The sequence below is a fragment of the Scyliorhinus torazame genome, chromosome 7, assembly GCF_047496885.1.
Source record: "Scyliorhinus torazame isolate Kashiwa2021f chromosome 7, sScyTor2.1, whole genome shotgun sequence".
Taxonomy (NCBI): domain Eukaryota; kingdom Metazoa; phylum Chordata; class Chondrichthyes; order Carcharhiniformes; family Scyliorhinidae; genus Scyliorhinus; species Scyliorhinus torazame.
Window position 1 is genome coordinate 176,502,371 of NC_092713.1, and position 14,943 is coordinate 176,517,313.

Sequence of the window (14,943 nt, forward strand, 5' to 3'; positions counted from 1 at the left end):
GAAGAACTCAAAAAGGAAATGAAGAAGGAGCTGTTGGCCCCGATATTACAGGCGATCGAAGGGCCAAAGGAGGAGCAAAAGACCCAGGAGCGGGAGCTTCGGGTCGTGAAGGCAAAGGCTGCCGAGAATGAGGACGACATACAGGGCCTGGTGGTGAAGACGGAGATGCACGAGGCACACCATAAACGATGTGTGGAAAGGCTGGAGGCGCTGGAGAACAACGCGAGGAGGAACAACCTACGGATTCTTGGACTTCCTGAAGGTGCGGAGGGAGCGGACGTCAGGGCATATGTGAGCACGATGCTGCACTCGTTAATGGGAGCGGAGGCCCCGGCGGGTCCGCTGGAGGTGGAGGGACCATACCGAGTGATGGCGCGAGGACCGAGAGCAGGAGAAATTCCTAGAGCCATAGTGGTGAGATTCCTCCGTTTTAAGGACAGAGAGATGGTCCTTCGATGGGCAAAGAAAACTCGGAGCAGTAAGTGGGAGAACGCGGTGATCTGCGTATACCAAGACTGGAGTGCGGAGGTGGCGAGAAGGAGGGCGAGCTTTAATCGGGCCAAGGCGGTGCTTCACAAAAAGAAGATAAAATTCGGAATGCTGCAACCGGCAAGACTGTGGGTCACATATCAAGGGAGGCACCACTACTTTGAGACGGCGGATAAGGCGTGGACTTTTATCGTGGAAGAAAAATTGGAATGAGCGGGTTATTAAAAAAAGAACGTTTGAAACAAAGTGGTGGGGCGAATATGGGGGGCGAAGAAGGGGGGAAAGAGGAGTTTTATGTTATTAATCCTGCGATGTGGTAACTTTTCTCTCTTCCACAGGAGGTGGTGGGGGGAGGAAAGGAGGTGGAAGAGATGGGGCGTTGGCCATTGGGGGCGGGGCCAAGGGGGAAGCGCGGGCTCGGTTCCCGCGCTATGATAATCATGGCGGGAATAGGGAAGCAGGAAGGAGGGGGCATCGCATGGTGCGAGCCGAGGTCACGGGGGGAAGCCGAGGTTGGCCAGAGTTTGCTGACTTCTGGGAGCAACATGGGGGGTGTAACTACGCTAATGGGGGATCTAGCGGGGGGGGGTGGGAATTATTGGGCTGCTGCTGCTGGGGAGAGGGGGGAGCTGGTATGGGGTGGGATGGGCGGGGGGGCACCGCCTGGGGGGGACACAGCTGCGTGGGAACCGGGTGAGGAGCTGGAAAAGGGGGATGGCTAGTCGACAAGGGGGGGGGTGGTAAAAAGCCCCCCAACCCGGCTGATCACGTGGAACGTGAGAGGGCTGAACGGGCCGATAAAGAGGGCACGGGTACTCGCACACCTTAAGAAACTTAAGGCAGACGTGGTTATGTTACAGGAAACGCACTTGAAACTGATAGACTAGGTGAGACTACGCAAAGGTTGGGTGGGGCAGGTGTTCCATTCGGGGCTAGATGCGAAAAACAGGGAGGTGGCTATATTAGTGGGGAAGTGGGTAATGTTTGAGGCAAAGACTATAGTGGCGGATAGCGGGGGCAGATACGTGATGGTGAGTGGCAAACTACAGGGGGAGACGGTGGTTTTGGTAAACGTATATGCCCCGAACTGGGATGATGCCAATTTTATGAGGCGTATGCTAGGACGCATCCCGGACCTAGAGGTGGGGAAGTTGGTAATGGGTGGAGATTTCAATACGGTGTTGGAACCAGGGCTGGACAGTCGAGGTCCAGGACTGGAAGGAGGCCGGCAGCAGCCAAGGTGCTTAAAGATTTTATGGAGCAGATGGGAGGAGTAGGCCCGTGGAGATTTAGCAGACCTAAGAGTAAGGAGTTTTCGTTTTTCTCCTATGTCCACAAAGTCTATTCGCGAATAGACTTTTTTGTTTTGGGAAGGGCGTTGATCCCGAAGGTGAGCCAGCACGGTAATACCAGCACGGTAGCACAAGTGGATAGCACTGTGGCTTCACAGCGCCAGGGTCCCAGGTTCGATTCCCTGCTGGGTCACTGTCTGTGCGGAGTCTGCACGTTCTCCCCGTGTGTGCGTGGGTTTCCTCCGGGTGCTCCGGGTTCCTCCCACAGTCCAAAGACGTGCAGGTTAGGTGGATTGGCCATGATAAATTGCCCTTAGTGACCAAAAAGGTTAGGAGGGGTTATTGGGTTATGGGGATAGGGTGGAAGTGAGGACTTAAGTGGGTCGGTGCAGACTCGATGGGCCGAATGGCCTCCTTCTGCACTGTATGTTCTATGTCTATGTCTATGTGAGGGGAACGGAGTATACGGCTATAGCCATTTCGGATCACGCTCCACATTGGGTGGACTTAGAGATAGGGGAGGAAACAGAAGGGCGCCCACCCTGGAGAATGGACATGGGACTAATGGTAGATGAGGGGGTGTGTCTAAGGGTGAGGGGGTGCATTGAAAAGTACTTGGAACTCAATGACAATGGGGAGGTCCAGGTGGGAGTGGTCTGGGAGGCGCTGAAGGCAGTGGTTAGAGGGGAGCTGATATCAATAAGGGCACATAAAGGAAAGCAGGAGAGTAGGGAACGGGAGCGGTTGCTGCAAGAACTTCTGAGGGTGGACAGGCAATATGCGGAGGCACCGGAGAAGGGACTGTACAGGGAAAGGCAAAGGCTACACGTAGAATTTGACTTGCTGACAACGGGTACTGCAGAGGCACAGTGGAGGAAGGCACAGGGTGTACAGTACGAATATGGGGAGAAGGCGAGCAGGTTGCTGGCCCACCAATTGAGGAAAAGGGGAGCAGCGAGGGAAATAGGGGGAGTGAGGGATGAGGAAGGGGAGATGGAGTGGGGAGCGGAGAGAGTGAATGGAGTGTTCAAGGCATTTTATAAAAAATTATACGAAGCTCAACCCCCGGATGGGAGGGAGAGAATGATGGGCTTTCTGGACCGGCTGGAATTTCCCAAGGTGGAGGAGCAGGAAAGGGTGGGACTGGGAGCACAGATTGAAATAGAGGAAGTAGTGAAAGGAATTAGGAGCATGCAGGCGGGGAAGGCTCCGGGACCGGATGGATTCCCAGTTGAATTTTACAGGAAATATGTGGACTTGCTCGCCCCGCTACTGATGAGGACCTTTAATGAGGCAAAGGGAAGGGGACAGCTGCCCCCGACTATGTCTGAGGCAACGATATCGCTTCTCCTAAAGAAGGAAAAGGACCCGCTGCAATGCGGGTCCTATAGACCTATTTCCCTCCTAAATGTAGATGCTAAGATTCTGGCCAGGGTAGTGGCAATGAGGATAGAGGATTGTGTCCCGAGGGTGGTCCATGAGGACCAAACTGGGTTTGTGAAGGGGAGACAGCTGAATACGAATATACGGAGGCTGCTAGGGGTAATGATGATGCCCCCACCAGAGGGGGAAGCGGAGATAGTGGTGGCGATGGATGCCGAGAAAGCATTTGATAGAGTGGAGTGGGATTATTTGTGGGAGGTGCTGAGGAGATTTGGTTTTGGAGATGAGTATGTTGGATGGGTGCAGCTGTTGTATAGGGCCCCAGTGGCGAGTGTGGTCACGAATGGACGGGGATCTGCATACTTTCGGCTCCATAGAGGGACAAGGCAGGGATGCCCTCTGTCCCCATTACTGTTTGCACTGGCGATTGAGCCCCTGGCAATAGCATTGAGGGGTGCCAAGAAGTGGAGGGGAGTACTTAGAGGAGGAGAAGAACACCGGGTATCTCTGTATGCGGATGACTTGTTGTTACATGTAGCGGACCCGGCGGAGGGGATGCCAGAGATAATGCGGACACTTCGGGAGTTTGGAGAATTCTCAGGATATAAACTGAACATGGGGAAAAGTGAGTTGTTTGTGGTGCATCCAGGGGAGCAGAGCAGAGAAATAGAGGACTTTCCGCTGAGGAAGGTAACGAGGGACTTTCGTTACTTGGGGATCCAGATAGCCAAGAATTGGGGTACATTGCATAGGTTAAATTTAACGCGATTGGTGGAACAAATGGAGGAGGACTTCAAGAGATGGGACATGGTATCCCTGTCACTGGCAGGGAGGGTGCAGGCAGTTAAAATGGTAGTCCTCCCGAGATTCCTCTTTGTGTTTCAGTGCCTCCCGGTGGTGATCACGAAGGCTTTTTTCAAAAGGATCGAAAAGAGTATCATGTGTTTTGTGTGGCCCGGGAAGACCCCGAGAGTGAGGAAGGGATTCTTACAGCGTAGTAGGGATAGGGGGCGGGCTGGCACTACCGAGCCTAAGTGAGTACTACTGGGCCGCCAATATCTCAATGGTGAGTAAGTGGATGGGGGAAGAGAAGGGAGCGGCATTGAAGAGATTGGAGAGGGCGTCCTGTAGGGGGACTATCCTACAAGCTATGGTGACGGCCCCATTGCCGTTCTCACCGAAGAAATACACCACAAGCCCGGTGGTGGTGGCGACTTTCAAAATTTGGGGACAGTGGAGATGGCATAGGGGAAAGACGAGAGCCTTGGTGGGGTCCCCGATAAGAAACAACCATAGGTTTGCCCCGGGGAGAATGGATGGGGGATTTGGAATATGGCAAAGAGCAGGAGTAACGCAACTGAAAGATCTGTTTGTGGCTGGGAAGTTCGCAAGTCTGGGAGCGCTGACCGAGAAATATGGGTTGCCACAAGGGAATGCATTCCGGTATATGCAACTGAGGGCTTTTGCGAGGCAGCAGGTGAGGGAATTCCCGCAGCTCCCGACGCATGAGGTGCAGGACAGAGTAATCTCAAAGACATGGGTGGGCGACGGTAAAGTGTCAGATATATATAGGGAAATGAGGGACGAGGGGGAGATTATGGTAGATGAGCTGAAAGGGAAATGGGAAGAAGAGCTGGGGGAGGAGATTGAGGAGGGGCTGTGGGCGGATGCCCTAAGTAGGGTAAACTCATCGTCCTCGTGTGCCAGGCTAAGCCTGATTCAATTTAAGGTGTTACACAGGGCGCATAGACTGGAGCACGGCTCAGTAAATTTTTTGGGGTAGAGGATAGGTGTGCGAGATGCTCGAGAAGCCCAGCGAATCACACCCACATGTTCTGGTCATGTCCGGCACTACAGGGGTTCTGGGTGGCGGTGACAAAGGTGCTTTCGAAAGTAGTGGGGGTCCAGGTTGAACCAAGCTGGGGGTTGGCTATATTTGGGGTTGCACAAGAGCCGGGAGTGCAGGAGGCGAGAGAGGCCGATGTTTTGGCCTTTGCATCCCTAGTAGCCCGGCGCAGGATACTGTTGATGTGGAAGGAAGCCAAGCCCCCGGGGGTGGAGACCTGGATAAATGACATGGCAGGGTTTATAAAGCTGGAACGGATTAAGTTCGCCCTAAGGGGATCGGCTCAAGGGTTCACCAGGCGGTGGCAACCGTTCGTCGAATACCTCACAGAAAGATAGAGGGAATGGAAAAGAAGAAGGCAGCAGCAGCAGCCCAGGGGGGGGGGGGGGGGAGGAACCAGAAGGAGTCTCAGGGTTATTAATATATATGTATAATATGTATAGGTCGTTGCTATAAATAATTGTATATTGGATTGTTAAACCATATTTTTGGAGAGTGTTTATCTGAGACAAGGCAGTTGCCATTTAGTTTTAGTTTTTGTTATATATTATTTATTCTTTGTTTATAAAACAGGTCATTGTTATTTATACTGTTATATTATTGTGTATAGGATACACAATGTACTGTGATGGTTGACCAAAAATTTTCAATAAAATATTCTTACAAAAAAAAGATGGCATAGCCCACGGGTCGCACATAGCGGGTGGCGTGGCTGCTGGACCTAGAAGCTTTAATGGGGAGTCGGGCCTGGCAGGCTTTTACGAAGTCGCCCTTCTTCCCACAGCCGTTAAAAGTCACGTTCCGTGCCAGGCAGCATTGTCGGGGGTGGTTATTCTAGCTGCAGAAGTAGCACCGCGGGACTCTGGCGTTGGTGGGCCGGCACGTGGCACAGGCTTGCGCGCACCCGGATCGGCTGATGGCAGCACCCACGAGGCCCACGAGCGTGCCGCACGGTCGGAGGTGTAGGCCCCCATGTTCTGGGAGGCCACCTCCAGTGAGTTGGAGAGCTGGACTGTCTCGGGGAGGCCGAGTGTCACCCCTTCTAATAAACGCTGGCGGATGTCGTTCGAGTGCATGCCCGTGACATAGGCATCCCGGATCAGCAGCTACGTGTGCTGGGTAGCCAATATCACCCGGCAGTCACAGTTTCGACAGAGTAACATGTCGCGTAGGAATTCTGCGAGTGGTTCCCCAGGGTGTTGGTGTCTTGTGGCGAGGAGGTGCCTAACATGTACCTGGTTGACGGACTTCACATAGTGTCCTTTGAGCAGCGTTATTTCCTCCGCGTATGGTGGGGCGTCCCTGATGAGGTTAAAGACTCTTGGGCTCACCCGTGCGTGGAGGACCTGCTTCTTCTGGAGGTCTGTGAAGTCCTCGTTGAAGGACGCAAGGTAGGCCTCGAAGCAGCTTAGCAAGTGTTCAAAATTCTCTGTAGCGTCAGCTGCTTGTGGGTCCAGTTCCAGCCGATCGGGCTTGAGTGATGAGTTCATCTTGAGTGAAGCATCCATCTTAGAAGTTTAGTGTATTACATTGATACACCATCAGTAATACACGACGATGGGCAGCACAGTGGCGCAGTGGGTTAGCCCTGTTGCCTCACGCCGCCGAGGTCCCAGGTTTGATCCCGGCTCTGGGTCACTGTCTGTGTGATGTTTGCACATTCTCCCCGTGTTTGTGTGGGTTTCAACCCCACAACCCAAAGATGTGCAAGGTAGGTGGATTGAACACGCTAAATTGCCCCTTAATTGGGAAAAAAAAATGAATTGGATACACTAAAAATGTAAAAAAGAAAAAATAATAATAATGCACGACGAGTTGAAAAAGTTAACTTGAAAAAGAAAAACTAAACAGCAAGCCTCCAGCCTCTGGACCTGAACTGGGGCCGGAGGCGGAGACTTGCAACTCTTATACAGAAAGCCCCGAGGGGATGAGCCACAGGCGAAGCCAACCTGGACAAGCCCAGGCATGTATGGAACAGTACAGACCAGACAATACAGTCGCGTGGTTTACCAGGCTCCCACTCCTGCTCTCTCCCTCCCCCTCATACTCTCTTCCTCCACCTCCTGCTAATCCCCTGCCTCCTACTCTTTCCCTCCCTCAGCTACCCTCTTCCTGCCCCTCCTACACTCTCCCTCCCCCTCCTACACTCTCCCTCCCCCTCCTACTCCCTCCCTCCCCTCCTACTCTCTTCCTCCCCTTCCTACACTCTCCCTCACCCTCCTACTCTCCCTCCCACTCCTACTCTCTTCCTCCCCTTCTTACTCTTTCCCCCTCCTGCTGTCGCCCTCCCCCTCCCACTCTCTCGCTCACCTTCCTACTCTTCCCCCCTCCTACTCTCCCTCCCCTCCTACTCTCTCCCACCTCCTCCTACTCTCTCCCTCCCTCTCTTACTCTCTCCCTCCACCTCCTACTCTCTCCCTCCCCCTCCTATTCTTTCCCCCCTACTCTCCCCCTCTTACTCTCTCCCTCCCCCTCCTACTCTCTCCCTATGCCTCTTACTCTCTTCCTCCCCCTCCTACTCTCTCCCTCCCCCTCCTACTCTCTCCCTCCCCCTCCTATTCTTTACCTCCCCACCTACTCTCTCTCCCGTACTCTCTCCCACCCACTCCTACTCTCCCACTCTTACTCTCTCCTTCCCCCTCCTACTCTCTCCCTACTCCTCTTACTCTCTTCGTCCCCCTCCTATTATCTCCCTCCCCCTCCTGCTCTCTCCCTCTCCTCCTACTCTCTCTCACCTACTTTCTCCCTCCCCCTACTCTATCCCTCCCCTCCTACACTCTCCCTCTCCCTCCTATTCCCTCCCTCCCCCCCCCACCTTCCCTCCCCCAACCACCCCTCAAAACAAATAACAGATAGTGATTAACAAGAGGATTGTTACATTCTAACCCCTCCTCCTTTCACTTACCCTCCTCCACTGTCACTGCTCCTCCCTGTCTCCTGACATCATCCTCTCTCCCACTCCTCACTCTCTGCCCTATTCTCTCTCGATCTCCCCTCCTTCTCCCTCTCCCCTTCTTCTCTCTCTCCCCTCCTCTCCCTCCTCCTCCCTGTCTGCCACCCTCTTCTTCTCTCCCCTACCCTCACTGTCTGCCCTATTCACCCTCTCTCCTCTCCTTCTCTCTCTCTCCAGAATCAATGGGCGGGATTCTCTAATTCGACTGTAGTGTCCACGCCATCGTAAATGCCGCCGCGTTGTACGACGGCCTGAACGGGCCGACCCCACGACTAATTCTGGCCCACAAAATAGGCCAGCACGGCACTGGAGCGATTCACACCGCACCAGCTGCTGAGTCCGGCGTGAGCTCGGCGCTGCGGAATTCGGGTATACGCAGTGGCACCGGAGCCAACGCGCACATGCGCAGTGCCTTCTTTCAACGCGTTCATCCTTGACACAACGTGGCGCAGGACTACAGGTGCTGGCGCGGAAGAACTGAGGCCCCCAGCCAGAGAGGCCGGCCCGCCGATAGGTGGGCCCCGATCGCGGGCCAGGTCACATCGGAGCCCCCCCCCCCCCAACCCCCCCCACCCAGGGTCGCCTCCGTCCCCCTCACACAACACAGGCCGCCCCCGGACCCATTCACGCCGCGTTCCCGCCGGAGAATCGCATGCCGGCGTCGGGGCGGCGTACCGCGATTTGCGCCGGTTGCGGGGATTCTCCGGCCTGTCCACGGGCTGAGAGAATTCCGTCCAATGTTCCTACACTGTAAGCTGTGCAGTTGTAGTACTAATAATGTTACGCAGATACCAGAGTATGGCTCGAGTCTGTCTGCCAAAACTCACTGGGCTGATTCCTGATTTGTGATTCCGGGATTGCATGGTGGCAGGGTGGTTAGGACTGCTGCCTCACAGTGCCAGAGACCTGGGTTTGAGTCTGACCTTGGATGAATGTCTGTGTCGCGTTTGCACTTTTTCCCCATGTCTGCGTGAGTTTCCTCTGTGTGCTTCGGTTTCCTCCCACAGTCCAAGACGTGAAAGTGAGGTGGATTCGCCTTGATAAATTGCTCCTTAGTGTCCAAAAGTTTAGGTAGGCTTACGGGGATAGGGTGGGGGTCTGGGCATAGGTAGGGTTCACTTTGAGTGGGTTATTGCAGACTCGATCAGCAGAATGGTCTCCTTCTACACTGGAGAGATTCTATGATTCTATGAGGACAGCTTGAGCACATGGCACCATTACTCATTGGAGTTCAGACGAATGAGAAGTGGTCTTATAAAAAATATATGTTTCGGCGAGGGTTTCAGTGTGAACACTGAGAGAATGTTCCCCCTCAAGAGGGAATCTAGGACTAAAGGGTATAGTTTTAAAATACTGACTTATTTAAAAGATGGAGATGAGGACGATTGTATTCTTTTCGGGCATGGTTAGACTATGGAGAGAGCAGTGGAGGCTGGGTCATTGAAATAATTCAAGCCTGAGTTTTTATCAGAACAGCTGAGAGCATTCCCAACCCAGATGGACATCAGTGGAGGGGTGTTGAAGAAGGACTGCGCAAACAACCTTTTCCCTCTCCTGCTCTCTTGCTCTCTACCTCATCCCTCCTCGACTTGTTCTTGGACCGTCCGATCTCTCCCTCCACTGATAAGCTGCAGAGCTGGGCTGAGAAGTGGCAAATGGAGTTTAATGTAGGGAAGTGTGAGGTGATTCACTTTGGAAGGAATAAAAGGAATGCGGAATATTTGGCTAATGGTAAAATTCTTGGAAGTGTGGATGAGCAGAGGGATCTCGGTGTCCATGTACATAGATCCCTGAAAGTTGCCACTCAGGTTGATAGGGTTGTGAAGAAGGCCTATGGTGTGTTGGCCTTTATTGGTAGAGGGATTGAGTTCCGGAGTCATGAGGTCATGTTGCAGCTGTACGAAACTCTGGTACAGCCGCATTTGGAGTATTGCATACAGTTCTGGTCACCTCATTAGAGGAAGGACGTAGAAGCTTTGGAACGGGTGCAGAGGTGATTTACCAGGATGTTTATCATAGAATTTACAGTGCAGAAGGAGGCCATTCGGCCCATCGAGTCTGCACTGGCTCTTGGAAAAAGCACCCTACGCAAGGTCAACGCCTCCACCCTATCCCCATAACCCAGTAACCCCACCCAACACGAAGGGAAATTTTGGACACTAAGGGCAATTTATCATGGCCAATCCACCTAACCTGCACATCTTTGGACTGTGGGAGGAAACCGGAGCACCCGGAGGAAACCCACGCACACACGGGGAGGATGTGCAGACTCCGCACAGACAGTGACCCAAGCCGGAATCGAACCTGGGACCCTGGAGCTGTGAAGCAATTGTGCTATCCACAATGCTACCGTGTTGCCTGGTATGGAGGGAAAATCTTATGAGGAAAGGCTGATGGACTTGAGGTTGTTTTCGTTAGAGAGAAGAAGGTTAAGAGGAGACTTAATAGAGGCATACAAAATGATCAGAGGGTTAGATAGGGTGGACAGTGAGAGCCTTCTCCCGCGAATGGAAATGGCTAGCACGAGGGGACATAGCCTTAAACTGAGGGGTAATAGATATAGGACAGAGGTCAGAGGTAGGTTTTTTATGCAAAGAGTGGTGAGGCCGTGGAATGCCCTACCTGCAATAGTAGCGAACTCGCCAACATTGAGGGCATTTAAAAGTTTATTGGATAAGCATATGGATGATAATGGCATAGTGTAGGTTAGATGGCTTTTGTTTCGGTGCAACATCGTGGGCCGAAGGGCCTGTACTGCGCTGTATCGTTCTATGTTCTATGTTCTATGTTCCACTCACTCCCTCCCATCTACCCCTCCTTCCCTTCACTCCCTCCCATATCTCCCTCCCCTCACCTCCTCCCATCAAGCCCTCCCTTCACTCCCTCTTTTTTCTCCCTCCCCTAACTCGCTCCGACATCCCCCTCACCTTCTCTTAGTCCCTCCCATCTCTCCCTCACTCACTCTCTCTCTCACTCTCTCTCTTCACTCCTTTCTTTCCTTTCTGCCTAGCTCTTTCTCCGTTCAGTCTCTCTTTGCTCTCTTTCCACTCCTTTTCCGTTTATCTCTTTCCACTCTTTCTCTCACCGCTCACACTCACTCCACCCACCCTACAATGCCTTTCTCTCTTCCCTGCCTGCCCCTCTCTCTTGCCCCCATTCTCCATGATAACTCTCCAGCTCTATTTCCCATGATGACTGCCTCTCAGGTTGTCAGTAACAAGACTTCCTCCCCCTGCTCACAGGATATGGTTGTTCACAATGTCGGATCCGGATTGGCCACAGTGTTCCCAGACCTGGATGGCAAGATGATTACTGATGCCTTCCTACTGGCCCGCCCACTGGTGGAGTTTACTTGGAACATGGTGAGAATCTGCTGCTCCAACAAAAATCAATATCAACATGGACTCTTCGGGAACATCTCAGGCTTGTGGAAAGCTAAATATTAGTATTTGACGGGGACAGTGTAGGGGGAGCTTTACTCTGAATCCAATCTAATAGAGACTGTTCTGGGTGGGATTAGCAGGGTCGCTCCTGGTGCTTGTAGCGCCGGGAATGACCCCTCTATCCACTGTGTTTTCCTGGGGCGTGGCAGGGAACTCCCCCTAGGTGCCACCCTGTCCAGAGGTCGGCCACCGGGGGTATCCGATTGCCTCTGAGACACCCCTTGCACATTTCAATCTTGTCCCCATTTGTGGGCACCAGTACTGAATGATGTCCAGCTGGGGTCTCCTCAGCGACGCAGGTAGATGCCGGTCAGCTGTTAGATCCAACATGAACACGGCTAACTTGGTTGTTAAACTCACTTTGCTGTGTCCCGCCCATTGTGGGTTGGATCCAAATCATAAGGTTTCATGTGATCTGGTTAGACCTCCCAGTTTAACAACCCACGTCGCGCCCCGGTTCCAACAGTCAGTAGATCGCGCCCTCTGTATCGAAACCCGTGCTGTACCTTATGATGATATGCATAAGGCAAGTTTGTACATAATGTTATGCACAACCTCCGACCAGGACGTGGCAGTTTAAACTCATCGCATGACCCTGTAGTCCGGAAGTTGGGAGTAGGTCGTTCTGGAGGTTGGACGTATTTTGCAATAGTTCCACGATATCTATTTAGTGTCAGTAGTTTATTATTTTATTTATCCTAGTTATTTTATCACGCAGTTGTTCTACAATGACGTATTTAACCTAAATGTTCTTTCGTTCATCATTCACTTCGGCCAGTCTCCAGGACATGACATGGTACCAGGATTGATGATTAAATAGGAACTAGAAGATTCTGTATGAAAAAGTCCGAACCACTAAAGGTAACTTTGAAGGATGAGGAAGAAAGCACATCTTTGCTCCTAACCTTCCAAGCTATTGACCTCTGATGCTCAATTGCAGTAGAATTTAGAATCCCGGGATTGAAGGCATCAAGACACCTCAACCGCTTCAGATTACCGATAATGTAGACGGGGATTGGAGGGTGTTTAAGCAACAGTTTAAACTCTATGTTGCAGCCCTTGGTCTGCAGGCACAGCCCTATGGGAGGCGTATCATGTTGCTGCGCACTGTATCAGGTCCTCAAGCAATTGAAATCTTCAACTCTTTTGTCTTTGAAAATGAGGCTGGCAGCAAAAGCTTCGAAGAAGTGCTTAAACAAATTGATTGGCATTGCTCCCCTAGAATAAATGAGTATATTCCCTACACACACAGAATGCGGGAGAGGCATTCGACAGCTTCCTCACTGACTTGCAATTGAAGGCACAGTCGTGCAATTTCAGCACACTCCACTCGTCAATGATACGAGACCACATAGTTTTCCGAACCTCCAATGATAACATGCACGAGCGGCTTCTGCGGAAAACAGACCTGCAACTTGAAAGTGCGATTCAAATCTGTCACGCTAGTGAGTTCGCTGCAAATTAGCTCAACACGTTCAATCTCCGTAATTTTGGCACAAAGGCTGAAGAGCAGAAGAGGCGGCTGACGGCATTAGTGTGGTGATGAATCTGAATGACTGAGAGTATTTAATTTGAGTTGAGGCGTGTGAGGAGCTGCAGTTCGCCCGACGAGTCTATAGTGCAGACAATGCTGCAACAGGCCCTCATCCCTCAGGAGACTCCATACTGGATGATTTCACCCTGATGTGCATTCTGGGGGGTCACACCTAAGCGAAGTGGGAGGGCATGGAAGGCTAAGCATGTCACGGATCACTGAGAGGGCACTTGGGAGGGTGTGGGGTAAGACGGGGAGTGTGCATTGGGGTAGCATGTAATGGTAGGTGGAGGGGTTGGTAGAGGTGGAGAGAGTGGGCAGACACCATTGGTGGACTGGGACAGTTGGGGTCATGTTTTCATTGATATAAACTGCTGACCTTGAGCAGTATGATGCCCCTCTGACACCTTCTTCAGCACTGTGCACCAAGAGGCAATCTCATGCCCAAGCTCCCAGGACATGGAGGTCCTTGTTGCAGTCTCTATTCTGCTTTACCTGGATGGCTCAGATGCGTAGTGTTGAATAAAGAACATAAAGCTTTGTTAACGAACAAAACCATACATTTATTACACTACTAACTAAGATTCATTCACATTCCTAAAGTAGAAGGTTATTGTGTAAAACTACGCTATCTCTAACTTACGGAACTCTCAAATATACAATTAGTCTCTACGTCTCTTCCAGCTCTCTCCTAACGCTTCACTCCTAATCACCTAATCCCAGAATCCCCGAAGTCACATGATATATATGACTGTTCTATGGTTCCCTCTTGTGGTAAGAAGCATTATCATTTATTTGTTAGCACTTTACATCCCAGTCAAGAAACATATCATTAGAGTCCTGGATGCCTCTTCCCCCCGCCTCTCCCCTGTGCATACTAAGTGCAGATGATGGATATGAGCGACCACTCAGCAGACAGGCAGGGATCAGACTATGCACGGTAGCACAGTGGTTAGCACTGTTGCTTCACAGCACCAGGGATCCGGGTTCGGTCCCCGGCTTGGGTCACTGTCTGTGTGGAGACTGCACGTTCTCCTCGTGTCTGAGTGGGTTTCCTCCGGGTGCACCGGTTTCCTCCTACAAGTCCCGAATGATGCGCAGTTAGGTAATTTAGACATTCTGAATTCTCCCTCTGTGTACCCGAACAGGAGCTGGAGTGTGGCAACTGGGGTTTTTTCCCAGTACTTCAGTGCACTGTTAATGTAAGCCTACTTGTGACACTAATAAGGATTATTAATATTAGATTGAGGAGCACCAGCACTCAGCTCTCAGCGGGATAACATCATCCCCCTGTCCTCTACAGCGACCAGCTGACAGTGCCGACAAAGTCCTATCACCCGAGATTGACGTTACACAGACCCTGTGAGGGTGGGAGAGGGTGGGGGGGGGGGGGGGGAATAGGGAGGGAGGGAGAAAACTGAGAGATGGGGAGTGGGGGCAGGATGGAGGTGGGCATGTGGTGTAGGGGAGGGGGTGGGATGATGGACGTGGCCATGTCCTTTGTGAAGCGGTTGAGGATGGCGGCCTCCCTGGTCTTACAGGCCTGCTGGACCCTTGCCACTGCCACCTGTCCTCCATCCTTCAGCCAGTGCTGCGGGTGCCTCCCGGGCTCGTCCTCCAGCCCCTCCTGGTCCCTCACCTCTTTGTCCTCCTCATAGGTTGCCACATGTTCCTCCCTCTCCACCTGAGCACGCCGCCCCGCTGCTGTGCCAGGTTGTGGAGGACGCAGCAATCCGCCACAAAGCGCGCCACGCTCGGGGATGGGGGTAGGGGGGGGGTGTACTACTGCAGGGCACCAGCAGAGCAGCCGAGCATCAGAGCCACATATGGATGAGCTGATGCACTGCTTCAGTGACAGCCCCGAGTGGCCTCACGGGCCTCACTATATTGGGTGTCCGCTTCGGTCACCGGCCTCCATACTGGCCTCATTACCCAGGTCCTCAGCGAGTACCTCGTAACCCCCAAGTGCCAACCACCCATCCTGGGGTGGTCCTCGAAGAGGC

The 14,943-nt window shown here is 52.5% G+C and overlaps 1 protein-coding gene across 21 annotated transcripts in view; it reads left to right on the top strand.

Moving 5' to 3' along the window:
* Positions 1–14,943, top strand: part of LOC140426724 (soluble guanylate cyclase 88E-like) — a 581,053-nt gene that overhangs the window by 162,893 nt on the left and 403,217 nt on the right. For all 21 annotated transcript variants that reach the window (XR_011948285.1, XR_011948284.1, XM_072511824.1 and 18 more), the window contains one exon: positions 11,206–11,325. Coding sequence is in view for 19 of the 21 variants with exons in the window: in XM_072511824.1 (XP_072367925.1) it covers positions 11,206–11,325 (120 nt within the window). In the remaining 2 variants the exon portion in view is untranslated. The remainder of the gene's footprint in view (positions 1–11,205; positions 11,326–14,943) is intronic.